General features: G+C 50.6%; 1 protein-coding gene across 4 annotated transcripts; it reads right to left on the bottom strand.

Moving 5' to 3' along the window:
* Positions 1–421: 421 nt before the first annotated feature.
* On the bottom strand, positions 422–27,699 carry RHPN1 (rhophilin Rho GTPase binding protein 1). Of its 4 annotated transcripts, none has more exons than XM_033512484.1 (15): positions 26,826–27,699; positions 18,574–18,692; positions 14,439–14,567; positions 12,216–12,309; positions 11,860–11,937; positions 10,770–10,894; positions 10,215–10,381; positions 9,622–9,809; positions 9,353–9,509; positions 7,146–7,265; positions 5,163–5,357; positions 4,842–4,918; positions 3,961–4,107; positions 2,476–2,634; positions 422–2,389 (listed from the first exon to the last, which is right to left on the bottom strand). In XM_033512484.1, exons 1-15 carry the CDS (start codon positions 26,916–26,918, stop codon positions 2,189–2,191), a joined length of 2,049 nt encoding a protein of 682 aa, XP_033368375.1. In that variant the 5' UTR covers positions 26,919–27,699; the 3' UTR covers positions 422–2,188. The 4 variants fall into 4 exon arrangements, with proteins under 4 accessions (XP_033368375.1, XP_033368376.1, XP_015475596.1 ...); XM_033512485.1 differs by having other exon boundaries at positions 422–2,386; positions 26,826–27,697; XM_015620110.3 differs by having other exon boundaries at positions 422–2,386; positions 12,216–12,291; positions 26,826–27,696.
* Between the last annotated feature and the right edge of the window lie 144 nt (positions 27,700–27,843).

Raw genomic sequence — 27,843 nt, 5'->3', positions numbered from 1 at the left:
TTTCTTGACCAATTCCTTTTTTTTTTCCCAGGGGAAAAGCCCTCAGGGGATCCAAGCTGAGCCTCACCCTTCCCTTCCCTTCCCGTGTGACTTCCATGAAGTGACAAAGCCACCGTCTCCCATTACATCCCCCTGGAGATGGAGACCACGGCTCACCAAATTTAATTTGGATGCTTGGTTTTCCTTGGAGCAGCCTATCCTGGATCCAAAGGGTCTCTCCCAACCTCAACAGCTGCAGATTTGTGTAAAAATGACCCAAAACTGACACTTTAGGAGGATCAGCCTGGGCTTGTTTCCCATCATGGGTGGTGCACCCTTAATTCCCAACAAAAGTGCTACAAACTGGATTTGAATCAGTGCTTTTTAATCCATAAAAGGTGAGAATCCATGTACAAATTAAAAAAAAAACCAAAAAAAACAAAACAAACCCAACATAAACCCCTGGAATTAGGAACATTATCCCAATCCCACAAAACACAACCCCTTGGCCAAGGCTGGGGCTGGGTGATGCAGGCGGAACGCGACGGCTTCTCCCAAATCAATCCCTCTCCAGCTCGGAGACGTCCGCGGTGGCATCCCACGTTTTTAGGATGGTGGGAAGACGCTGCCAGGATGTTTTAAGGGCAAGGTGGCCTTTTGGGTGACCCCACCCCCTCCTTCCCTTCCCGCTCCCACGCCAAGCAGCTGGGAAGATGACGTGGGAAGCCCGGCTGCTACAGATGGCCCCGTGCTGGAAGGCGGATCCGGAATCCGCTGTGGTGATGCCTCAGGCTTTGGAGAGGCCTCTTGGCCAACAGCAGAGCTAAAAACCCCTCCCTGAGCTCACAAAACCCCAGGATGGGTTGGTTTGGATGGGATTCTGAAAGCCCATCCTCTTCCACCCCCTGCCATGGGACAACTTCCACTATCCCAGGTTGCTCCACTCCTCTCCAACCTGCCTTTTTTTCTGGAAGTTTTCCGTAAATAAAATCAAGGTTAAGAGCTTGGAAAATGGACAAGGAGCCACTAGAAGAAGTCACAATCCCAGGGGACACTCTGGCCACAAGATCCCATTTCTCCTTTAAACCACCCGTAAAAATTTCCTTACAAAGTACAAAAATACAATCCATTCCCTCCCAAGGGAATTTTCTACCTCCCAGGATCATCCAAGCCCTGAAGACCAGACAGCTCCTCAGCCTTCAGGAAAAATAATGCACCAGGCAGAAACAGGAGGGAGGAAATTCTGCCAATCTGTTTTGTGGATCCAGAGTCTCCCAGCGTTTCCAGGACAATTACCAAGATGCCTGGATCCATCAGGCCAGCCCAGGAATGCTGACAGCAGTGTTAGGGAATTAGCAACATGTGCAAGATCCAACGGTAGCACAAATTTAGGAGTTTAATAATCTGGAGGAGATATCTTCCTGGAATTTTAATCTCCTCCCAGGAAAAATAAACCACCCCCCTCCAAGGCTCTTAGCTATTAATCTCCTCACAGAATATTTAGGGCAATCCACATCTCCTGATTATAAAAGCCAGACAACAACTGCACGTTAAGTCCTTCCCTTTTCTTCCAAAGAATCCGTCTGGGCGGCCTCACTGGATTTTCTGAGCCGAGCTGGGGGTTCATTCCCAAAAAAATAACCACCCCAAAAGCACTAAAAATGGTCAAACCTTCCTATTTTGTTGGGATAGTCCCAGCTGGGAGATGCTGCCTGGGTTGGACCCTGTGATGGGATCACCACAAATCATCGATGCCCGGTGCTGTCCCCTCTCCCAAAAAAAGGGGAGTCTGGAAGGATTCAGCTGAAGGATTCAGCTCCTCCAGCAGCTCTTGGAGAGCAGTTCCATCTTGTACCTCGCAGAGAAAGCCCAGGAGATGCTACAGAAGGTGACACTTTTGCTTTAATGGCTGGGGCTGGCTTTGGCCAAGCAGAAGACACAAACCAGGCCCTGCTTTAGCACAGCTCCCCCCAACCCCCTTGAGAGCAAAAAAAAAAATAATCCCGAAATTAACAATAAACCCGAGTTTCCCCCACACTGAGGGGATCGTTGGACGCAGGAGCTGGGAGGTGGAGGAGCCTCGCTCACCTCTCGGCGCGGATCCGACCAGTGGCGCATTCCCGGGGCTGGGAGTCCTCACAGCCCAGCCAGGCTTGGGAAGCTTCCCGGGCAGCCAGTCCTGGAGCTCAGGGAACACCACGGAGCATGGTCAGTACATGGCCTCGTTGTCCCCCACGCTGGTGAAGGGGACGCCGCTGTAGGTGCTCTTCTTGCTCCTCTTGCTCTTCTTGCTCCACACCAGCAGCGTGCTGGCGCTCTTGCTGTTCATCAGGCTCTTCCTGCTGTTCTCCTTGTTGCTCTTCAGCACCCCGGATCCCGAGGACATCACTGCTGCCTTCCTGTCCACCTGCTTGGGAAAGGCGGAGAGGGGAGTGAAGCCAGGGCAGCACCCAGAGCTCCAAGGAGTTCTGTGGTTTCCCGTGGGATGGGACTTACGGCTTTGGGACATTCTGAGCCCTGCAGGGTGATGACCCCAATGTCCACCCCCTCCTTCCCGGTGCTCTTCAGCAGCTGGACAACCTCAGCGTGCTTGGACCACTTGCAGTCCTTGCCATTCACGGAGATGATGTAGTCCCCTTCCTTCAGCCCGGCTTCCTGCAGGGAATGAGGGAAAATGTGCATGGGTCATCAGAGAGTCTTGGATGATTTGGAAGGGACCTTCAAGATCATCCAATCCCACCAGGGACACCTTCCACTACCCCATGTTGCTCCTTGGACAATTCCAGGGATGGGGCAGCCACAGCTTCTCTGGGCAACCTCTGCCAGGGCCTCACCACCCTCACAGGGAAAAACTTCTTCCCAAGACCCATCTAACCCTGCCCTCTGGCATTAGGAAGCCATTCCCCCTCATCCTGGCACTCCATCCCTTGTCCCAAGTCCTTCTCCAGCTCTCCTGGACCCCTTTAGGCACTGGATGGGGCTCCGAGCTCTCCCTGGAGCCTTCTCTTCTCCGGGCTGAGGAGAAGACACAACTCTGCTCCAGGTATCTGGCCCACATCCCAATCTTTGGGGGAGATCCCAAAGCGGGATGTGATCCTGCTGCTAAGGAGAGTGCTGTTCCAGAGATGCTGGGATCTGGATGGATGGGTTCGGTGAAGAATGGCCACAGCTCCTTGGGAGGCCTGCACAACCCTGACTTTGAGTTAGCGTGAGTCCTTGGCACAATATTGTACCAAAGATAAGAAAAAAACTAAGTGTTAATAAGACAATGAAGAATAGATGAGAATTTAGGATGAGAAATCTGCAAAATGTATCTTGTGAAGTTTGTCAGGATGTGAATTCTGCAGAATGTATCTTATATAACTTCATGTATCTTATAAATTCCACTAAAAAGTATCTTTATAGAGCTCGGGTGTTATGAGCTGGACCAATAGAAACGTAGAAGTTAACGTGTGAAAAACAGCAATTATCCAATCATAATAAAATACAGATTGCGTGTTACCTTTCCAAAATACTATAAAAATGTAGCTGAAACTGTAATAAAATGGAACAAGCAGCTAACTCATATTGAGTGGTCCCTTGATTCCCAAACCCGTCTCCTACGTGGGTTGGTACTGAGGGAGTGGGGAGACCCTCAGGGCACCCCACCAGGGATCTCCAGCATCTTCTGATGGAAAACAAAGCTGCCTCTGCTTTTTGGATGTGACATCTTGTTCCAGCCACTGTCACATCCCAATATGAGGGACAAGGGAGCTGGATGGGCTTCCAGCAGTTAAAAACTGAGCAAAATTCCATGTTTTTCTCCTTAGCTATCTCCTAAAAATTAATCATTTCGTGACGCCCACCTGCAAACCCCAGCCTGAGCTCCAGCAGGGATGAGTCTCCTCCTGAACTGTTTTAAGACCTAAAAACACCTGGAATCCCTCCAGGCAGCTCCCTTCTGGCATTCCCATGGGAACAGCAAGAAATTGGGATACTCACAGCAGCGCAGCCCCCCGGGATCACCCCGGCAATGAGGACGGGGGAGTCTCCTCGCAGGGTGAATCCAAAGCCGTTCTCTCCTCTCATCAGGTGGACCCTCCGAGCTGGATACCACTTGTTCTTGGCTGAGAACACGGAGAGGGGGCCCTGGGATGAGGCAGAAACATGGAAAGCACCTTTTCAACTCCCTGGAATTGTGCAGCCTTGTAAAAAGCCCAGTTCCAGGGATGGGGAGGGGGCAGAGGAAGAAATCCAGTCTTTTGCAGGGAAAACAGTCCCAGCATCCAAGAAGAAATGATGGGGGTTGAGGCTGTCCGGATCTGGGGGGTGCCACCAGGGGTTGGTCCAAGAGCAGGGTGGTGGGACAGGTCACCACTTCAGGGTCCCTTTTCCCCAATTCTTTCCTCTTTTTCCCACTTTTCCATCCCCACAGGAGCAGGATGTTCCTGCCTGCCCTGGGGCTGAGATGCACAAGCTCTCCCTGGGGTACTCAGGGGCTGACCCCACCTCAGATCCCACCACTGTCCTGAATCCCAGTCTGAGCTCCCCAGGAACCCAAAAACTTAAAGAGGGCAGGGATTAAGCTCCAGTGGGATTTTTCTGGTGCCTCCTGACACCAAAACCTTTCTTCACAAGGGTCCTGTGGGAAAAGCCCACCCAAAATCCCTGTGCCTTCTCCCCTGTCACCGGAGGAGCTTTGTGACCCATTTAGGTGTCAGAGACAGATCCCAGCCCTCCTCCTGCTGCTCCTCCTTGGAAAACTGCTGGAGAGAGGGAGAGGAGGCTGCGGGAGGAAGGAATCCAGGCAAGCAGAGCATGCAGGGGAGGAGCAGGAGACGGCTGCTCCCTCGGGATATTCCCATTCCTGGAGCTGTACGTACCAGCCTGTGGAAGAGGTCGGTCACCTTCACCTGGGAGAAGTTGGGGGATTTGATTTCGGGTTTCTGGTGCGTTTTGGCTGATGGGAGGGAGAGAAAAGCACAGACAGGGGGGTGACCTCAGGCAGCTGGGGCAGCTGCTGCCATCCCAAAGATGAACAGTGTGACCCCTTAAGAGCCAGGACCTAAAATCCTGGAATAGTTTGGATTGGAACTCAGAGACCATCCAGTCCAACCCCCCTCCACAGCAGAACTCCCTGTGGAGTCTTCCCACCCACAAACCCCCTCCCCACCCCACAATCCCAAAAAAAAAACCCCACTCACGATGGATGTCTGGAGCCTCTCCCGTCTCAAAGAAATCCTCCTCGTGGTCGATCTCGGAATATTTGCTCAGGGAGCGTTTGTGGGCAAAAGACAGGACCTCCTGCAGGATATCCATCTTCCTTAGGATCTTGCACAATCCATGGATCCTCATGGCCTCCTCGTGCTTCATGATGGCTTTTTTGAGGTGAGCTTTGCCTGTGAGGGAGCAGAGGGAGCTGAGCCCGACGGAGCAGCAGCTCCGGCGACGTTCCCGCTCGGCTGCCCACGGATTTCAGGAGCGGTGCCACCACCCCGCTGTGACTCAGGGACAGCCCAGTCACGTTCCCAGCCCTAAATGGGGTCGGTCCCAGCCGATGGAGGGCTGGGAAGGGACCTTGAAGGGTGACCTACTTCGTTCCCCTGACGCCGGAGCTGGCAGATGTTCCTGAAAAACCACCCCCGACGTCCCTCCTCACGCTTAACCTCAATCTCCTGAGCAAATTAACTTCTCTCCATCGCCTCGGATCCCTCGGGAATGGGAACACGGAGAACAACCCAGCCCTGTCCTCCTTGGGAAGGTGCAACACAACCCTGTTTTCTAGGCTAAGCTTTTCCTTGTCCTGCAGGTCCTGCTCTCCATCCTCCGCTCTCTGCTCCCTCTCCGGCGTGTTCCCACCCCCGGGAAATGGAAGTGGTCGGGAAAGAGGAGCTGAAATTCCAGTGACCCACGGATATCAACGCAAAGCATCTCCTCCGTGGGAAACCGCAACCAAGGCAGCCGTATCCAAGGCTAAACTCCCAGAAAAGCTCTCTCCGCGTGTCTCATGGAAACACGTGTGCCTGTGGCATTTCACGCTCGGGACACACGGTGGCAACAGAATCCAGGGAGATGAGGTCTGCTCCACACTCCCGGAATCCACAGCCAGAGGAATGTTTTGGGGCTGGATGGAAAGCAGAGAGGAGACTCCCCACTCTGAGGATTTTTATCAAATCTATAAAATGTGGAATGGTGGGGAATATTAATAATAATAATAGTTAATAATAATAGAACCATGGAATGGTTTGGGTTGGAAAGGACCTTAAAACTAATCTCATTTCAACCCCATTCCAAAGGGGAACACCTTCCACTATCTCAGGTTGCTCCAAGCCCTGTCCAACCTCATTTTCGACACCTCCAGGAATGGAGATCCACAACATCTCCGAGTTTTTCCGTTCCTGTAAACCAAACCCAAGCTGAGCTTGGTTTCTGCACATCTATTTTTCACTATGAATATTGAACAGAGCCTGTTTCCCCCAGGAAAATCAGGCAGAGTTGGAAAAGCTGACGTGAACCACACCTGAGGGTGTTGGGGTGGTGTCACCATAAAACACTTGGATTTTGGGGTTTATTTGGAGGTTTCAAGTGAAATCTGGTTGAGCATCCTGAAGGACCTTGCTGAGGCCAAACTCATTCCTGGTGGGATTTGCCTCCTTCCACACGTGTGCAAGGAGTGAAGAGAGCTCCTGGGGGAGGCAACACCCCAAATTCCGAGTGCTGAGTTTGCTCCTGATGCAGCCCCTTTGAGGATGGGCTGCCAAAACAGGACTTGAGCTGAATAAGCACTGCCTGTTCTTTCCCTGGAGCTGAAATTCCGCATGGGAAGAAGTTCTTGTCTCCCAAGAAATCGCTGCAGCTGAAAAAGCCACCCCCTGAGCATCTGCTGCGTCTTGTTTTCCAGCCAAGTCAGCCCAAAACAAGGAGCTTCCAAGAGCTCCGTGTCCCTATGGATTTCTCTGTAGCAATGGGTGATGCTACCTGGCTCAGAACACCTGGAATTTTTCCTGTCAGAGCTGGACAGCTTGGGACAAGCACCACGAGTTGGTCCTCACACCCTCAAGGGGACTGTGATGCCTTCCTGCTTCTCAGGAGAAATTTCCTGAGAAATTCCTCTTTGTGTGGAGAGACCCCCCCTAAAATCTCATCTTTTGTGGGAATCGCGAAGGGATCCAGAAATTTGTGCTCACCCAGCTTCCTCCGCTCCTCGGGATCCTGCAGCAGGACACGAAGTGATGGCCCCTCTGGCATGGTGACGTGGAATTGCAGGAAAGCCTTCTCCTGCTCCAGCAGCTCGGCATCTGAGGGAGCTGCGGGAAGGAAATGGATGGGGATGGGATTAGGGAGAGGGCAGGGCCACCCAGCCCCCCGTGGCAGTGGGGACACGGGGACCAGGATGCCACATCCACATTCAGGTGGCCCTGGCAGCACCTTCCTGTCATCCAACCACAGCCTGCAAGGAATCATGGATGGGCACAGGGATGATCCCAGTCAGGGATGCACCAGGATCTGGGTTAAGGGCAGGATTTGTCCTGAACACAGCCTTTTTTTCCTCTTTCCTGCCTTCCTCTGCTCCACTGAGGAAGCAGGATTAGGAACAGAGAGCCCTGGGATTTCCCCACCTGGAGGACATGAAGACAAATGTGACAACAAAATCAGGCAGTCACGGAATGGTTTGGGTTGGATGGCACCTTCAACACCATCCAATTCCAGCCCCTTTCCATGGACAGGGACACTTCCACGTGGCTGTGACATCCATCCTGGCATTGAACACTTCCAGGGATGGGGCAGCCACAGCTTTTCTGGGAATTCCATTCCAGGGCCTCACCACCTTCACAGGGAAAAATTTCTTCCCAATATCCCATCTATCCTGGCCCTCTGGCAGTGGGAAGCCATTCCCTGTGTCCTTTCCCTCCATCCCTTCTCCAAAATCCCTCTCCAGTTCTCCAGGAGCTCCTTTAGGCACTGCAAAAGGCTCTGAGGTCTCCCTGGAGCCCTTTTCTCCAGCCCACAGAGCAACCAAGGAAAAACAGAGCATTCCATGGAAAAACAGAGATGGATCCAGCTCCCCCAGGCTCTCCAAACCCCACACTAGGCTCTTTAAACCCTTTGTTTTAGCCCAAATTGTTCCTAATTCTCTTTGGCTCACTCAGGGTTGCACAGCACCCTCTTTCCCTGGACACAGAGTGGGATAAGAAAAGCCCCAGAATATTCCAGGGAGTTTTGCTGCTCCAAACAGAGGATCCCAAAGCCTGGTGAGCACAGGGATCCAGAGGGTTGGGAACTGGCAGCTCCAGGGCTGGCTCCCCCCGTGCCAGCTCCTGCCATGTCAGCATCCCTGAGGGATTGAACTGCAGCGTAAGGAATTTATTCCCAGCTGGTTATGGAAGCAAAATATTTGTTATTCCAACAAGGGAGAGGTGGGAACAGGAACAGGAGATCCCAACAGCAGGGAAAAAATTCCCAAAGTAGGTGTCTCCTGCAGTTTTCTGCTTCCCACAGTGCCTGACGACACCAAAAATTCTAGGGAGAAGGTTTGCCCTGCCCTTTGGAACCCCATGGAATCCTATCTCCATCATCATCCTCTCCTGTTTGGACCTTTAAGCCCTTCCAGCTCCACATTATCCCCCTCTCTCCCATCTCCTTGCTCAATCCAGCTTCTGCAACGCCCACACGGCACAAGGAAGATTTTGGGCAGGCTCTGGAGCAGGGGAGGGTGTGAGGACAGTCTGGCAGCCACTGGTGTCACTGTCTCAGCACCGGTTTTGGCAGCCAGCCCTCAAAAAGCTTCTCAGCCACCCACCAGGTGACACCAAAGGTCACCAGGGGCATCTGCTGCCTACCCCCGGCTCCTCTGCTCCGTCCCAAAATTGCTCCCAGGGTGTCGGTGGTGGCACAGATGGAGATCAAGGGTCACATCTTGAAGTCACGCTCCAAGTGACTCCACGGAACCACGGGTACCTTGCTGCCACCACCCTGAGATTCCTGGGACATCCATCCACGAGGCTGGAAAGTTAAATCCAATTTTTGGGTTTATTTTTGAAGCCTTCGGCTGGCCCAACAGAAAAAGTGACCCAAAGGATGTTGGGCTGAGGTCAGCAGGCAGGTGACCCTTATCTCCCCACCCAGCCCCAAAGGGGACAGCAGGTGACATCCCTCCAGCAGCTTTTTCCTCCCCTTCTTTGGGTTTTTCCCTGTGGAAACCAGAAATATGGGAAAATCTGCCTTGGGGATGAACTGCTGAGTCCATAGAGAAGATCCACAGCTCAGATCATTCCAGAAACTTCGGGTGTTGTATCCATAACCTCTTTTTTTGGGAATCTGTTCCCAAAACCCAGGAATACTGTGGAATTAGTATTTGGATGAGCAGGAAGCTCTGCCCAGACCAGACACTCACCGGGGCAGTCGCAGAGGGCGATGGCAGCGAAATAATGGGAGAGGGCTTTGAAATGCTCCGACTTGACGTGGACCATGGTGGTCCAGGAGAAGGGAACGTAATCCTTGACGTGGGGCTGGCTCATGGTCTGGTGCACCAGGGAATAAGCATCTTCCACCTGGGAAGAGATGGGATGTCCCTCAGGAGATGCTGACAGCAGGCTGTGCTCTCCTGGAAGGTTTTGCCGACTGGAAAATCCCACCAAATCCTCCCCTTCCCAAAATCCTCACCCTTGCTGCCTCCTGAGCCAGCTGCAGGCGGGCCAGGAAGTCATTCTGGGCACGCAGCAAGGTCATCTTCTCAAAGACACACTCCTGGACCTGGGCCACCATCAGCCTCACCAGCATGGTCAGGGAGGCTGCGCTCATGTCCAGGCTGGGAGCATTGGAGAAGTTTTCCTTTAAGTAGTTAAAGGCACCTGGAGGAGGGAAAAGCTCCTGGAAGTTACCAGGCTTGTGAGGAAGAGAATCAGGCAGGTTTCCCTCCAAGAACATCGAACATCTCACCATCAGTGGTGGGTAAGAAGATCTGAGGTCCAACCCTTGCCATCTAAACCATCCTTGTGCCCAATTTCTTCTCCAAAGCTCTGAGTGCTTCTGTTTTTCCCAAGGGGAGATGGATCAGCATCTCTCCACAGCTGGGACATCCTTTTGGGTGGCTGCTGGATCATCCCAACTCCCCAACCCACACAACCAACGTGGAGACACCTCGTGCTCCATTTGTGATCCTACGGCTGCTCCCACCCCTTCCTGCACTTCTGTGGACTATTCCCACCTCTGGGAAAAGCTTCCTGGGAAGAGGAGGAAGAGGGGAAGCCACTTACCAGCTGCCTTCTGGAAGGCATCGATGGCCTGGTTGAGGCCGGGCAGGGAGGCGCGGTCCTGCCGCGCCCCGATCTGGGTGTGCAGCGCTCCCAGGTTGAAGAGGACACTTCCCTTCTCGAAGGCCAGAGCCCTCTGGTGGGATGGGACCCCCGTCAGGGAGTCATACCTGGAGAAGGGAAGAGCCGACAGCTGCCCATCCCCTGGTCACAGACCCCCAAAGTGTCCCTGTCATGGGCCGCAAAAATTGTCCTCACTCATGGGAAGGGGGTTGGAATGGGATGATCCTGAAGGTCCTTTCCAACCTAAACCTCTCCATGGATGCAGGAGGAGCCTGAAGGGTTTTCAGTGCTCAGGTGGGGTCGCAGGCAGCATTCCCATCATGGTACATCCCATGGGATTTGTGTTTTGATTCCCTCTCCCTCCCCAAACTAACCCACCACAGGCAACGGCAAATCCAGGTCCTGGTGTCCACCGGCCCCCAAAGAGATTCCACCGTGGAAATTTGGATCCTGACTCCCTCCCCACCCAGGTGGGATAGGGAAAGCTGCACCCACCAGTGGAAGAAGATTCCCAAGGTTTTGGTGGGAGGGAAGAACCGGCTGTCGAGGAAGTAGAGCTGGTTGTAATATTCCATCAGGAGCTCCAATCCGGCCTCGTTGCGGCTCGGGGTGCGCATGGCCTGCCGGAATGGGAGAGGAGACAGGGATGGGAAAAGAGGAGGAAGCTCCCTGGGACAGGCTGAGAGCCCTCAAAGAATGACTGAGAGCTGGGAATGTTCACCTGGAGAAGAGAAAGATCCAGGGAAACCTCAGAACCCCTTCCTGTCCCTAAAGGGGCTCCAGGAGAGCTGGAGAGGGACTTGGGACAGGGGATGGAGGGACAGGACACAGAGAATGGCTTTAAACTGGAATAGGGTAAGGTTAGATGGGATATTGGGAAGGAATTCTTGTCTGGGAGGGTGGTGAAGCTCTGGAATGGAATTCCCAGAGAAGCTGTGGCTGCTCCATCCCTGGAAGTGTCCAATGCCAGGTTGGATGACACCTGGAGCAACCTGGGATAGTGGAAGGTGTCCCTACCCATGGAAGGGGATGGAATTGGATGATCTTTAAGAGCCTTTCCAACCCAAACCATTCCATGATTCTGAGGTTCATCCATGGGGAAAGTTTGGGTGCTGGGACACCCAAATGTAGAAGCAGTAGCCTGGGAATTGTGCTGGAAAAACTCATGGAAATTCTGATTTTATAAATCCTAGGGAATAAACAGGATTTTTTTCCCCCCTCTTTTCCCAGACTACTTTAAATTTCCTCTTCTCCAAGGCCTGCCTGGAGAGAGAGAAGTTGTTCAGCCTTGCCAGGGGTGAATTAATATTCATAAACAATGATTGCACTATAAGCTTTATTGCTGCTCTTTTGTAGGTCAGCAGGACATTGAGGACAGGGAAAACGAACAATTCCTGAATAATCTGTAATATTTTGGAACCTATAAACCAAGTCCAAGGTGCTCCGGCATGGGAATGCTGCACCCTGAAATACAAGGATAAATACGGAATTTGGAGAAAGGATGAGGGAACCCCCACAAAGGAAATGTGGCATCTCCAAGGAGTGATCCTTGAAGCCAAACTTTGGAAGCCAAGGGACACCAAACCTGTCGCAGCTCCATGAACTCCTTGATTTCCTTTTCAAACAGGACACCCTCCTCTCCATAGTGTTCACTGATGAAATCCTGGATTGGGAAACAGGAGAAAATCCCCATTTGTATGATTTAAAGGGATGTTTCTGGCAATTCTGTGCAAGAATTTTCCACTTCTGCCCACAAGCAAGACTCCACTAAGCGGTAATCTCCTCCCTTTCCTGCTCTCCAGCATCTCCAGACCTTCATCTCCCACCTTCCCATGTTTTAAGTTCAGTTTCTCTCCATGAATTTATTTTTTGGCAACTTTTCCAAACCGGAAAATGAATTTCAGCTGCTTCAGCACCCATCAGTGAAACCCCAAAGCTCACCTTGAGTGGTGCCAGCAAATCCAGCTCCTTGGTCTCCTTCAGTCCCAGAGGGATCATGGGAACGCTGATGGATTCACTGGAAGAAGACAAGAACCTGTTTGGTGGTTGGATTAAAAATCTTGGATGGATCCTGTGGGTTGGAGATTAAAAGGAAGCAGCTCCTTGCCCTGGGCTTGTGCCATCAAGAGACTCCACATGGAAAAATGCTCTTCCCAGAAAGATTTGGGAATGGCAACGTAAGAGAAAAAAAAAAAAAAAAAAAAAAAAAACAAAATCATCTTATTTTTCCAGCTCCTGCTTTTCAGAGGAATCCTGGATGTTGGGTGGGCAAGGCAGGATCAAGCCCTCACCAACACAATAGCCCCCTCTCATTATCCCCCCCAGACTGCTGATAACTTGTTAATTAATCATTAATTGGGAAGGAAAACAGGCAAAGGAAGTTATGAAAACAAGGAGAGCAAGGCAGGGAATTTACACCCACATTTTCCTTGGAACAAACAGCTCCAGGAGCTATAATTAGTGCAGAAAGCCATTACTGCTCATTCCCTAACGAGAATTCCACTGGAATCCAATGCCTGGAATAAACAAAGAGACTTTTGTTTGGCCTGGGCATGGTTTCGGGTTGTTGTTGCTGCTCCTGATTTCTTTTCAAACCAGGGCAAGCAAATGGCAAATTGGGAAAACTGAGCATCCCTGAGAGGGAATTGTGCCTGGAAAAGCACATGGATGGACACAGAAATGTGGAATCGTGGAATGGTTTGGGTTGGAAGGGGCTTTAAAGATCATCCATTTTCACCCACTGACATGGGCTGGGACACCTTATCCAGGACCAGGCTGCTCCAAACCCCATCCAACCTGGCCTTGGACACTTCCAGGGATCCAGGGGCAGCCACAGCTCCTCTGGGAATTCCAGGGCCTCACCACCCTCACAGGGAAGAATTCCTTCCCAATATCCCATCTATCCCTGCCCTCTGGCAGTGGGAAGCCATTCCCTGTGTCCTGTCCCTCCATCCCTTGTCCCAAGTCCCTCTCCAGCTCTCCTGGAGCCCTTCAGGCACTGGAAGGGGCTCTGAGGTTTCCCTGGAGCCTTCCCTTCTCCAGATGAACATTCCCAGCTCTCCCAGCCTGGATCCAGATCAGAGGAGCTGCAGCCCTTGGAGCATCTCCATGGCCTCCCCTGGATCTGCTCCAGCAGTTCCACGTTCTTCTGCTGTTGGAGCCCAGAGCTGGATGCAGAATTCCAGCTGGGATCTCACCTGAGCAGGGCAGAGGGGCAGAATTCCCATTTTCCTGCTGCCTACGCTGTGCAATGAGCCTGGGACAGGGGGGATTTCTGGGATGTGACTGCACATGGATGAGGCATTTCCAGCTTTTCATCCACCAACGCTCCCAAATCCTTTCTCCTCAGGGCTGCTCTCCATCCCCTCACCCCCCAGCCTGGATTTGTGTTTGGAATTGCCCCGGCCCAGGTGCAGGATGTTGCACTTGGCTTTGCTGAACCAAGTGACTTCATCTGGAGCTTATCCAGATCCCTCTGGATCCCATCCCATCCCTCAGCCATGTTACCCACACAACACCTCATGTTGCCATCCAACACCATCCACCTCCAGAAAGGAAAAGGAGGGGAAAAGAATTCCCAGTATCCCAGAATTGTTTAGGCTGGAAAAGCCCTCCAAGATCATTGAGTTCAAGCTGTGACTGATCCCACCCAGCCCAGAGCACCGAGTGCCACATCCAGTCATTCCAGGGACACTTCCAGGCATGGTGATTCCCCTCACCAAAACACGCTGTTGGGAAGAGCTCTGGTGGGATTGTCGGGAAAGGGGGAAAGTACAAGGGAAGATGGTTCTTTCTTCCCTATTTCTGCTGCTTTGGGACATCAGTGTACAAAGGATGCTCCATCTATCCAAGAATATCCCAGTATCCCCTAGGAAAAACTGGTTTTTCTCTCCCTGCAGCTCAAGAAGGGAACTACTGACATTCGCAGGATGAAAATTTTCCAGGAATTCTGGCCCATGCCCAAAATTCTCCCCTATCCTCCAGCCACCACCTCCTGGTCCCTGACCACGGAAAGGTTTGGGTTGGAAGGGAACCTCTGAGGGTCACCCCAGCCACGGGACAGAGCAGGGCAGACAAGGCGAGGCCAGCCTTGCTCCCAGAAAAATTCCACAAGAGTGGGAAAAATGAAATCCCAAGGGAACAGGCTGCTCTCCCCACACCCACCTGTCGTTCTGATACACGTCCATGCTGCTGTTGAGCTCCTCCAGCTCTTCCTTCAGGAGCTGAAGGTTGGAGTTTACGTAGCTCAGCTCCAGAGCCACCGTTTCCTTCACCTTGTGGTTGCTGGTGGCCCTGGAAGAAACCAATGGATCAAATTTCCCGCTTTTTATCCATGAATTTATTTTTTCCACTCCAGACTCAATCCATGTGCATCGAGCCCACCCTTCCCACAGGATTGCTCCAAGCCTCATCCAAACTGGACCTGGACACTTCCAGGAATGGGACAGCCACAGCTTTTCTGGGAATCCTGTTCCAGATCATCACCACCCTCACAGGGACGAATTTCTTCCCAATATCCCATCTATCCCTGCCCTCTGGCAGCAGGAAACCATTCCCTGTGTCCTGTCCCTCCATCCCTTGTCCCAAGTCCCTCTCCAGCTCTCCTGGAGCCCCTTTAGGCACTGGAAGGAGCTCTGAGGTCTCCCTGGATCCTTCCCTTTTCCAGGCTGGACATTCCCAGCTCTCCCAGCCTTTCAGGATTAGAGAAGTCTGAACATCCAGAGAGAGGCTGAGCCCAGGCAAAACTGCAGTGCTGCATCCAGGAATTCCTCATCCAGAGCCACCTTTCCCTTGCCCATTCCCACTTCACCTCCAGTGCAGCTTCAGCTTGGCTGTGACCAATCCAGGCACTCCCCCATCCCAAATAAACAGTGGGATTTGAGGAGGAAAAGCCTCATTTTGGGGTGCAAAAATCCTCGTGGAAAAAGAAAGGATTTGTGAGCTCCTGCCCTCCCTTCCCTGCTCCCAGCAGGAGCTGTAAACACCAGGGATTGATTCCAGCTGTTCCCAGCAGGACAAGCTCCCAGGCTGATTATTCCCTGCTTATCTCCTGCAAAGGAAAGCAGGGAGAGATAACCCGGAGCTGAAAGGGGCTCTGGCTGCTGAACCACGCTGGGATCCAGGGAAAACAGCACATGGAAAAGCTCTGCTCCACCAGGAAACTGCTCCCCTCCAGCTTTTCCAGAGTATTGACTTTGACATGGATTTTTTTTATGGGTTGAATCCTTCTGAGTCCTGCCATGCCCTGGTTCAGGGCAGCAGAAGGAGCTCCAGGGTTTTCCTTTGAAATTCTGGTGGTTCAGAGTCTCCTCCTGCCTCCCCTACGCCAGCATTTTCCAAGAGCAAGGAATTTTTTTGATTCTAAACAAACCAAACCAAACCACAGCACATCCAAAGATCCTCATGGCTGCTTCCACTGAAAAATCCTTCAGCATTCCTGCAATTCCCCAGGCAGCATCACCCTGTGTTTCCATATAAACCAGTATTTAATCCCTATAAACCAGGATTTAATTCCTATTTATCCCCCACACATCCCAACACCTCCAGGACACTATCAGTCTGATTTTCATCCCATATGGATTAAGGAGAGTTTTCCTTCCTTGTTCCCAGCCTCCAACAATTTCTTTGGCTCTCAGCAGGCCCCTGCTTATTTTCCAGATGTCTTAGCACAGTTTCCAGGAGGATCTGCTCCGTGATTTTGTCAGGAATCTGTTACCTAGGAAAGGTTTTCCTGGGATACTTGCAAGTGCCACATGCAGCAAATAATCCTGGAATGGGTTGGGTTGGAAAGGACCTTCAAAATCTTGGAATTCCACCACTCTGCCATGGCCAGGGACACCTTCCATTATCCCAGGGCACTCCAAGCCCTGTCCAACCTGGCCTTGGACAATTCCAGGGATGGGGCAGCCACAGCTTCTCTGGGAATTCCATTCCAGAGCCTCATCACCCTCCCAGACAAGAATTCCTTCCCAATATCCCATCTAACCTTACCCTATTCCAGTTTAAAGCCATTCCTTGTGTCCTGTCCCTCCATTCCCTTTTCCCAGGTCCCTCTCCAGCTCTCCTGGAGCCTCTTCAGGCACTGGAAGGGGCTCTGAGGTTTCCCTGGATTCTTCTCTTCTCCAGGCTGGACATTCCCAGCTCTCCCAGCCTGGCTCCAGAGCCCTTGGAGCATCTTTGTGGCCTCCTCTGGATCAGCTCCACATCCTTCTGCAGTTGGAGCCCAGAGCTGGATGCAGAATTCCAGGTGGGATTTCACCTGAGCAGGGAAAAGGGGCAGAATTCCTGCTGCCACACTATCCCCAGGACACAGGGAATTTCTGGGATTTTGTGATTTATTTTGTGCTTTATTTTTCTTTCTTTCCAAAAACCTGGACATTTTTGTCTCCCCTATTCCTCTACTCAATCCCAGTGTTTGGACAAGGAAGGAAAAGAAAAAATTGATCTTCCCATTTATTTACGCAGCAAACAAATTCACAGAGCAAACACCACATGGATTTGTCTTTTTCCAACACCCCATTCCTCCCAACTTTTCCAGGAAAAGACATGGAAAGGCTGAACAGGATTATTTTTTTCCCAAGCATTGGGTTAGTTTGTTTTTAAATTTAAAGGCAAAAATCCCAGTAAATTCAGCTCCAAACTGCCCCAGGCTGGACAATCCACAGCCTTTTCCCATCAGCACCAGGCTAAAGATCCAAAGGAATTTTATCCATGCACCACAAATCTTTAATTTTGAAGCAATAACCTTTAGACTTGCAACATAATCCCCCCCCCTCCTCCTCATCCTTTAATTTCAAGCTTGATTATTCCTTTTTCTACCCCCCCAGATTTCCCAAGTTTCATAAGCCTGGAGCACTGGAATGCCAAGAAATCAACTTTATTACTCAGCTGGATTTGTGGGAGGGAGGGAAGGAGGGAGGGAGGGAAGAGTGGCTGCTCCAAAGGACACCCAGAGTGCTGAGCCAGCTAAAAAAAGAGCCCCCTCAGTGCGTTTCCCTGATAATTAAGATGTGTTTTGCATCCTGTTTTTCCTCACTCCCCCTTCCCACAGCTCCAATTCCAACCAGGACCAGGCTGGTTTCTGCTGAGCCAGCACATTTCCCTCTTTTTTTTTCTTTTTTTTTTTTTTTAAATATAACATAGGAGAGGCAGAAGTTGGGATTTCTTGGCTTTTTTTTTTTTCCCTTAATTAAATCAGACACAGCAGCGTGGATGGAGCAGAGGGATCTCATCCCCCTGGAAAACACCATTTTTTTTATGGATCAACCATTATCCCATTTTTCCGGGCGCAACAGGAACACTCTACTGTTAAATCATTCTAGTTCCAAAGCATTTGGATTATTCCAAAGAATAATTTTATTTTATCTGGGAGAGAAACAATAAAAAAAGTAGGTAAAATATTCCCCAAAAAATTGACTTTAAGGCAGATTTATGGAATTTTTTTATATTAATGACCTGCCTAGCCTGGAATGTGCTCCAAAATATTAAGGAAAAATTAAATAAACACAAAAGACGCTAAAAAAAGTTGTCCTTGGGATAAAACCCCTGTGGATCTGGCACTTGATGACAAGTGGTGGCCCTGGCAGTGATGGGGGAATGGTTGGATTCAATCCTGAAGGGATTTTTGAAGCTGTTCATGATTCTCAAGCTGGATTTCATGGAACAGTTTGAGGTGGATCCTCAGAAACCTCCAGTTCCATTCCCTGCCTTGGGCAGGGACTTTTCCTTAGCCCAGGTTGCTCCAAGCCTCATCCAGACTGGACTTGGACATTTCCAGGGATCCAGGGGCAGCCACAGCTCCTCTGGGCAACCTGTGCCAGGGCCTCACCACCCTCCCAGGGAAGAATTCCTTCCCAATATCCCATCTGTCCCTGCCCTCTGGCAGTGGGAAGCCATTCCCTGTGTCCTGTCCCTCCATCCCCTGTCCCAAGTCCCTCTCCAGCTCTCCTGGAGCCCCTTTAGGGACAGGAAGGGGCTCCAAGTCTCCCCAGACCCTTCCCTTCTCCAGGATGAATATTTCCAGCTCCCATCCTGGTTCCAGAGCAGAGGGGCTCCAACCCTTGGAACATCTGGACTCACTCCAACAGCTCCACATCCACTGGATCCACTTCCTGGGTTTTCAGGCTGGAGCTCTGCATTCCAAGCCCAACCTCAACCAGGAATTCATTCCCATTACCCCATCTGCTCCCATCCTACTTTCCAACAACCTACCACCAGCTGAATCTTGGATATCAAGACTCTGTTCCTGTCTCCAACCAAATTCCAGAGCCAGGGGGATGCTCAGGGCATCAGGACTCACCGGAAGAGGTTTTCTGCTCCCGCTCTCATCCTCATTTCCTTGTTGATCTGTTGGTTGATCCGGGCCCGGCGGTGCTGGAGTTTGCTCCGCTGGGTCTGGGCAAAGGGGTCACAGCCCTGCTGAGAGATAAAGGCAGGGTCTCATCCCAAATTCTGGGATTCAAGGAATCCGCCAATTCCATAAATTGTGCACTTCCAGAGCCCAGAGTCACAGAGTGCTTTAGGTTGGAAGACAGTTTAAAGATCATGGAATTCCATCCCTTGCAATGGGCAGGGACAGCTTCCTCTGTCCCAGGTTGCTCCAGTCTGGCCTTGGACAATTCCAGGGATCCAGGGGGAGCCACAGCTTCTCTGGGAATTCCATTCCAGAGCCTCCCCACCGTCCCAGACAAGAATTCCTTCCCAATATCCCATCTAACTGTACCCTATTCCCTATTTAAAGCCGTTCCCTGTATCCTGTCCCTCCATCCCTTCTCCCAAGTCCCTCTCCAGCTCTCCTGGAGCCCCTTCAGGCACTGGAAGGAGCTCTGAGGTCTCCCTGGATCCTTCCCTTCTCCAGGCTGGACATTCCCAGCTCTCCCAGCCTGGTTCCAGAGCAGAGGAGCTCCAGCCCTTGGAGCATTTCCATGGCCTCCTCTGGATCCACTCGAGCAGCTCCACATCCTTCTGTACTTGGAGTCCAGAGCTGGACGCAGAATTCCAGGTGGGATCTCACCTGAGTGGGGCAGAGGGGCAGAATTCCCATTTTCCTGCTGCCCACACTTTGGGATGAGCCCGGGACACTGTGAATTTCTGGGATGTGAGCAACAGGTCACGCTGAGTTTCTCATCCCTCAGATCTTCCTCTGCCCTTGGAATAACCATTTTATTCCCCAATCCCAAGTGCTGCCAACAGGGATTTCATTCCCTGAGCTCTTCCCAAACTCAGCCCCGAACAGGAATTCCACAACCCCTTCCCAGGCTCTGGACATGAGCCAAGATCCAGGGGGGCTGGACATGAGGTCAGTATGACCCCAAAGCTTGGGAAGAGATGTGATCCCAAGGCCATCTCCGGGATATGGAGCACAGGGAGTCAGGAGTTCACGGAGCCGCAGGAATGACGGGCACACGGCACTAAATTGATTCCGTCCTTTCCGCGGCTCTGGCTCGGAATTCCTGCCGACAAGGAAAACACGTCAAATTCCCGCCTTCAGGAAATAGCAGCCACCAAATTTCCCTCTGGCTCACAGGGTTATTATGGGATGCCTCAGGGAATGGGGCTGCCACGAGGAGTGTCCCCCAATCCAGGGCCATAAAAGCTCTGCCCAGGTGGGGAAGATTCCCACTGTGCAACGGAAGAATTAGAGGCACGGAATGAGCCACTGGAAGAACCCTGGATAAAAAAAAAATCCCTGGTTGGGAAGGCACAAAGCTGGGAAGTTTAACAGCATGGAATGTTCTGAGCCTGCAAAGCATGGGAAGATTTCAAAATCATGGAATGGTTTGGGTTGGAAGGAACCTAAGAATCATCTCATTCCAACACATGCCCTGGCACAGGTTTCCCAGAGAAGTTGTGGATGCCCCTGGAAGTATTCCAGGCCAGGCTGGATGGGGTTTGGAGCAACCTGGGATAGCAAGAGGTGTCCCTGCTCGTGGAATGAGAGGATTTTTAATGCCCCTTCCAACACAAAGCATTCCATAATTCCATGGAATGCTTGATCACCTCTCAAAAGCGGAAAATTTTGCATTTCCATGGACTTCAGCTTCCTTAAAATTATTTCCTCGCATCTGAAGCCCACCGAGCGCTGCTTCCTTTGGAAAAGGGTCTGGGATTAACATTGGGATTTTCATGTAAGGGAAAGATTGGAGCTCCTAATTGGTCTCTTGGAGACTGAGGAATCAGAGTGACTCCAGCTGGTCCATAAATCTGTGGGATTAATGCTTTACAGTCATCCGTAAATTTGATGATAGGAACAAGCTGGAAGCATAAGACCCCAATTATTTTGGAAAAGCAGTGGGATTTGAGGAAAACACCCCAAAAGCTGCACAAATCTTTGGTCTGAAACACCCAGGAGCAAATAGAGGAAAGCTGGATCCAGAATTGTCACTTCTGGATTTGTCCTGGGGAAAATCCACCCATCCTGTTGTCTTCCTAGAAAAAAAAAATTAAAACCTCGGAATCAGAGAAAAAAAGGGGAAAGGATAAGGAAATGGAGCCAAGAAGTAAAGAGAAGGTGCTCATTAAAATTTCAAGGTTCAATTTCAAATTGTCATCTCAGAGATGAGATGTCTGAGAGCTTGACAGATGCAGAGACAAATGTATGCAAATATATGCAAATGAGACCATTCCAGGCTCCCCCTCCGTGTCTCCAGAGCCACAGAAATCCATGCAAAGCTCAACAGGTGGGAAGTTTCTCTTCTCTGACTCCAGCTCTTCCTGCAAATTCCAACAGCCTGGAGTCCTTTCCACCCCTGGCAAAGGTTTGTTTGGAAGCAGCCAGAGGATTTTAAGGGAATTTTTTTGGGGAAAGGGAGTGAAAACCACCTGGAGATGCAGGGAAAAGGCCTGGGAAGTGCAGGTGGGATGATGGAAAAGTAGAAGGATTATCCAAACCCAAAATAAAATTGTCTGGAGGGAAAGCACCCGTAACGAAGGAAGGAAAGGAGTGGAATGCAAAAGACACTGGGATGGGTCCACAAGATATTCCAAGAGGGTTAAAAACTCTTCCCTGCGGGAGCCATGAAAGGATTTAGCAAATTGATTTGACTTCTCATGCTGGGAAGGGCTAAAGCCGTTTGTGGAGCTTTTTTCCCTGGCTTCTCCATCAGATTTAATGGGATAAGTTCTCAATCCCTATCCAGGCTCCTCAGCCAGCAGCAAAAAGGTGCTGGAAAACAGGAACGCCTGATATAAACCCAAAGCCTTGTGAGGTTAAGTCAGGAATTCAGGATCAAGGATTTCCTGTGGTCTCCACACGTTTTGTTTTCCTCAATATTTATGAGGCTGGCAAAGTGCAGGAATATGGGATTGCTGCACATCTTCCCTCAAGAGGCTCTGCCTCGATCCCAAAAAATCACCCCTGGCTTGCATGGATCAATAGAAACATCATTCCATGAGGAACAACCAAGCCTCATCTGCAGGAGTTCCTGGAGCATCACAGATATGTTGTAATTCCATAAATATTGGAGCAAGAAGGCTATTTGGCTCCAGGAAAGCATAAATCCAAATATAATAGAAAATATATTATATATATTTATTTATATATATAAATATATAATATATATTATATATTAATAATAATGATTAATACATTAATACATAATTAAATAATAATTGATGATAATATATATATATATTATATGTTTAAATAGAAATCATTAAATCCAAATATAAATGAGGAAAATAAGGAGTCAAGTGAAGAGCATTCCACCTTCCAACAGTTCAAAGGATCCCAAAGCTTTTCCTGTCAGAGCTCCAAGTGAAAACTAAAAACCCTGGAATGAGTTTCCAGGGATTTAAACGTAACTTACATAAAGGGGAAAAAAAAAATCCCACCAAAATCCCACTGTTAGGTTCCAAAAGGGATTTTCCTCACTGAATTCTTCTTTGCTCAAGCTCCTGAGGTCACCCCTGTAAGGTCAGAAGAAAGAGGGGCTCTTTCATCTGGGCTTTGGGGTGCACCTGGGGACACCTGGAAAAGGGAATTTGGGGGTTTAAGAAGTGGCTCTGGAGATAATCAGACCATTCCTTCCTGGTTTAAAGGTTTTAAAGGAATAACAAGCACAGAACTCTTCCATAAGTCGTGGAGGAGCCATGGAACAGCAGCTTTTGTTTGTACACAGGGAATGATGGATCAGAAATGCATGAAAATGAGTGAGGTGTGGCCAGTCCTGACGTTTATCACCTGTGACAAAGCAGGATTAGAGTCAGGAATTGGACTCCGTGATCCCAATGAGTCCATTCCTACCCATATCCTATGATTTCATTGGAAAAAGGCTCTTTAGGCCCAAAAAAGTCAGAGGAAATCCCTCTGTGTTCCACCCTCACATTCAAGTGACAATGGAAGCAAAAATCCTCATCCAGGCTCTCCTCATGAGGGAAAAAAGATTCCTTGAGATCCTTTCCAGAGGGAATCAAGACCAACAGCTCCCCTCTGAGGGACATCAAGGATTCTCCAACCTTATCTTTGCAGGGAATGTTTGGAATGACTCAAGGGTGGTTTTTTCACTTCCAGCCACCTCTCCCACTTCCAGAGGGCCCATCCAGGGCTATGAGTCCTTAGGGAATGTTTGCTCAGGGTGGACTTTGAACTTCCCAGCCCCAGGAGATGAAGCCTTGGGTGACTCCTGGGTGACAGCCACACCCTGAGAGTGATTTGTGACCTCAGTGACAAAAACAAGGCGGCAGCCTCCCTGTTTTCCAGCACCAGGGAGAAACTGAATCACCTGGAGGAAGAGGTGGAAGGCTGTAAATCCAAAGGGTAATTCCATGACAATGGGATTCTTTCTGCTTCTTTGTGGCTGGAAGCAACAGAGGAAAAGCAAAACTGAACGGTATTAAGTGAAACGTGGGAAGGGGAAATGGGATCCTCGGAAGTGCTGTTGAAGTTTCAAGGAAGAGAGAAATGGAGATGCAGATCCAGTTCCTGAAGAACTGGCACAGATCAGGAATGTGCTGGTAAAATCCAGGCATGGATCTCTCCAGAGAAATGAGGAATGGGTTGGTAACTGGGAGTTATCCCAGCAGGATTTGCAGGAAAAGCTCCTGGAGATACTGGGAGAACCTGGCTGGATCCCAGAAGCTGCTCCACAGCTCAGCTGCCCAAGACTGGACCAAGCTGGGCCGTGCCCAAGACCAGTTTTGGCCACAAAGGAGTCACCACCAGGATTTCTCCCAAGGAGGGAAGCCAGGGAATGCTCAGAGAGAAACTGAGGAAGTTTAATTTGCATGGAGACTCGAGACATGTGGGAAGAGGAGTCATCAGCTGGTGCTGAGCTCAGCTCCACAGCCAACCCCACCTCCAGGGAGACACCTTCCCAGTCCCAAGGACAGGGAATGAAGGAAAGCAGGACTCCAGCAAGTCTGGATTGCTGCCATGGGTGTGAGCAAACACACAGAGACCCTTTCATGTCAGGCAAAGGGATATTGAAGGGATGATGGAATTGTGGAATGGTTTGTGCTGCAAGAGACCTTTAAAACCACAGAATTCCACCCCCTGCCATGGGCTGGGACACCTTCTACTATCCCAGGTTACTCCAAGCCGCATCCAACCCGGCCTTGGACACCTCCAGGGATGGGGGCAGCCAAAACTTCTCTGGGAATTCCAGTCCAAGGCTTGAGCGCCCTCACAGAAAAGAATTCCTTTGCAGTATCCCATCTAATCTCACCCTACTCCAGTTTAAAGCTGCTCCCTGTGTCCTGTCCCTCCATCCCTTGTCCCAAGTCCCTCTCCAGCTCTCCTGGAGCCCCTTTAGGCACTGGGCAAAGGGGTCACAAGCCCTGCTGAGAGATAAGGGCAGGGCCTCATCCTAAATCCACGTTTTGGGATTCAAGGAATCCGCCAATTCCATAAATTGTGCACTTCCAGAGCCCAGAGTCACAGAGTGCTTTAGGTTGGAGCAGAGTTTAAAGATCATGGAATTCCATCCCTTGCCATGGGCAGGGACAGCTTCCTCTGTCCCAGGTTGCTCCAGTCTGGCCTTGGACAATTCCAGGGAATCCAGGGGGAGCCACAGCTTCTCTGGGAATTCCATTCCAGAGCCTCACCACCCTCCCAGCCAAGAATTCCTTCCCAATATCTCATCTAACCATACCCTCTTCCTTATTTAAAGCCATTTCTTGTCCCAAGTCCCTCTCCAGCTCTCCTGGAACCCCTTCAGGCACTGGAAGGGGCTCTGAGGTCTCCCTGGATTCTTCTCTTCTCCAGGCTGGACATTCCCAGCTCTCCCAGCCTGGCTCCAGAGCAGAGGGGCTCCAGCCTTTGGAACATTTCCATGGCCTCCTCTGGACCTTCTCCAGCAGCTCCAGATCCTTCTGCTGTTGGACCTCAGGACTGGACCACAATCCATGATCCCAACCCCATCCATTGGGCCCCGTGGTCTGCGGCTCCAACCTCAACCCCATAAATTTCTCCCACCAAACACCAACAACGTCTCCTGCTCCAACAAAAACCCAAAACATCAGGGATTTATTTCCATGCCCTCTTAGCAGCACCAGCACTTCCTAACACTAGAGTTTTCCCTCCAAACAGGAAGTTTCCAAGAGCACAGATGATCCAGCAGCTGGAAAGCCTGCAACAGGATAACTCTGAGCACCTGTTTTCATTCCAGAACCACACCGGTCTTTAAAGCATTTTCACAGAGCCAGAGCTGTCAGCTGGAATTTTTATTCCTCTTTGGAATCCACAAGTTTTTGAGTCAGGCCAGCACAGTAGAACTGGCCAAGTGACCCTGCTTTATCCACATTATCCTGTGGGACAGAGAGGAAAACAAAAGCCAGGGAATCACTGCACACACAAAAACAAGCTTGGAAATTCTCCTTTTTTTTTTTTTTTTCCAGGGTTATCCAGAATTTCCTTCCTTTTTCCCAGCCAGAAGCATTTAAGAAATTAATGAGCCGTTATAAGACAAGAGGGAAATGACAAGAAGTGGGTTTTTACTCTCTGAAAAAATCTATTTATATAGGAAATTCCCTATCATGGAATTAATCTCATGGAGCACCCTGGCTCCAAGCTGGGTTTCTGTGGGAGACAGGAGCAGCTAAAACCTCTAAAACCTTTTATTGAGAATATGGTTACATCACAGAGCCTTTGAACAAATGAGGGGAGGATTAAGGTTTTAAATTTCCCAAGTGGCCTCACTGGTGGTTCATACAGTCAGCAAGAGGAAGGAAAAAATAAACCCAGGGGTGGGAATAAAAAATCTGGGGGATTGGGGATTTTAGACAGCACAAACTGCAGCTAAAAATTGAATTTTAGGAGGGTGGAAGTGCCCTGAGGAGGTGGGGAAGGCACAGTCAGGACAAGGTGCTAGCGGGGAACAGGTGATTTAAGTCTTCACTCCTAGGACAGAAAACTTGGCAAAATAAAAGGATTAAAAGTAACTTTTTCAGCAGCATTCATGATCCCCTGCAAGGGAAAAAATATGGATCCACGCTCCTGATGTCAGGGTGATAAAAACAGCAGGAAAAAGGCTGCATTGATAATTTCTTTTAAATAACAATAACAATAAAGTAACAGAGCTGATCAGGTGTTCTGCTGCTTTAATTAAAAAATAATCATATTATGACAGAGGCTGCTGATGCCCTGCCCAGTTGTCCCTCCAAAGCATGACAATATTTTCCACGTTTTTCTTTGTGCTCCAGACCCAAAGAGAAAAAAATGGGGAAAAAAAATTCCCAAATCCCTCCTGTTAATCTTCCCTCACGAGCAGCACCTGCTCTTTAGACAAGGCTCTGAGTTAAACCCCGACCTGGTTTAAGGTTGCAACCTCTTGAGCTGCAGCCCAGGCTCAAGTGACTCCAGATCAGATTGTTCCAGGGGGGAAAAAAAAAATCCCTTCCAGAGCTTGGCTGAGTTTGGCTTTCTTGGTTATTTGGGATTTATTTTAGGGGTGTTTTTGGTTTTGGGACTTTTTGCAAGAAGCGCTCAGATTATGCAGTGAACTCGCTGCTGGTTTAGCCCATTAGACCTCAAAAGGCAAAACTAATAGGAAAAATGCTTAAATAGACCCCAAAATGAATGTTTTCCACATTTTCTTGCTCCCTAAAACCTCTCTGACTCCAAGCAATCAGGAGCCTGAGGACAAATCCCACTGATTCCATCCTACTTGTTCCTAATTAAACGACGATACCGGCAGAGCAGTCAGCCCCATCTCTCCCGCACATCCCGACTTTCCTTGGGAGCAGATCCAAAGGAAAAAAAACTCCTCAGGAAGCACCACCTTGCCCAGCACCTGTGGGAGCGAGGGGCCAGACAGGGAACACCAGGCTGGATCAGCTTCCCGCGGGCAAGAAGGAGGAAAAAAGCCAAAATATCAGTGAATTAGGTGAAAAGCAGGCTCAGGGAAGGCTTGGGGATGGAGCCAACATAAAAGATGGGATTCGGCAGTGGAGTTTTAGGGAGCTGGGAGTTGTTTAGGGCTGTTTATGGGGCAGCGACAACATTTCCACCCCTAGCGGGGCTGGATGTCCCCGTGCCCCCATCCATGGGGACAGCCAGCCATCCCTATGGATGGGACAGGGATACGGGGCCAGCCCAGCCCATCCCATCCTCACCTTCCGTGTGCTGCCGCTCTTCGGGCCGTGTAGGAGGACAAGGCCACCGTCCCCGTCCCCATCCGGGCTCTCCTCCTCGGGGGGCATCATCATCTCCAGGGATGCCACATCCACAGGCTGGGAATGGGGGGCTGGAGCTGGGGGGCTCCTGCTTGAGCTCGCAGTGGGGTTCGGGGGCTCGGCGACCCCTCCTTTAGTCCCACAGGGGTCCAGATCCCAGGCCTGTCCTAAGTGGGGGTTTAAACCCCCCCTCCTCAAACCCTTCTCTGCTCTGTCGCAAAGCCCCCTGCACTCAACATCTGGCCAGATGTGAGCCCACAGCTTCCCCCCTAGCAGAAATAATTTAGGTCAAAAGGGGACACAAACCCCACAGACCCCCTTTGTAAAGCTACCCCGGGTAGGGGGATGTTAAATCCCACCAGACCATAAACGGGGGATGTTTAAACCCCCCAAAACCCGCTTGGAAGAGCTATTCTAGATCAGGGAAAAGGGAGTTTAACCCCACCAAACTCCCCTGGTAGAGATACCCCAATTAAGGGGGTGTTTAAACCCCTACAAACTCTTTTTACAAGAGTTACTCCAAATGGGATGGGGGTGTTTAAACAGAGGGATTTGGGATAGGGAGGGAGTCAAACCCTCTGAAAACCCCTTTACAGGGCTACCCCAAACTGGGGGGGAAACCCCCCAAACTCTCTTTGCAGAGCTATCCCAAAACGGGGGGGGGGGAAGTTTAAACCCTTCCAAAACCCCTTTTCAGAGCTACCCTAAATACAGGGAGTTTAAACCCACCTTGTACGGCGGCCCCAGATGGGGCGGGAGGTTAAACCCCCCCTTCCCTTCACAGCGTAAACGCCCCCAAAATCCCCCTCCTAGAGACACTCCAGCTAAGGGGACCCCCCCGAGCTTCCTTCCAGAGGCGAACCCCGCCGACCGACAACCCCACCCCGGGGTGCCCCGGGACCCTCCGGCCGTGCCCCCGCTCACCCCCGGCGCCCCCTCAGGCCCCGCCAGCCCCAGA

The sequence above is a fragment of the Parus major genome, chromosome 2 (assembly GCF_001522545.3).
Source record: "Parus major isolate Abel chromosome 2, Parus_major1.1, whole genome shotgun sequence".
NCBI classification, from domain to species: Eukaryota; Metazoa; Chordata; class Aves; order Passeriformes; family Paridae; genus Parus; species Parus major.
Note: the sequence above shows the minus strand (reverse complement) of the source record. Positions and strands in the feature narration are given on the sequence as shown.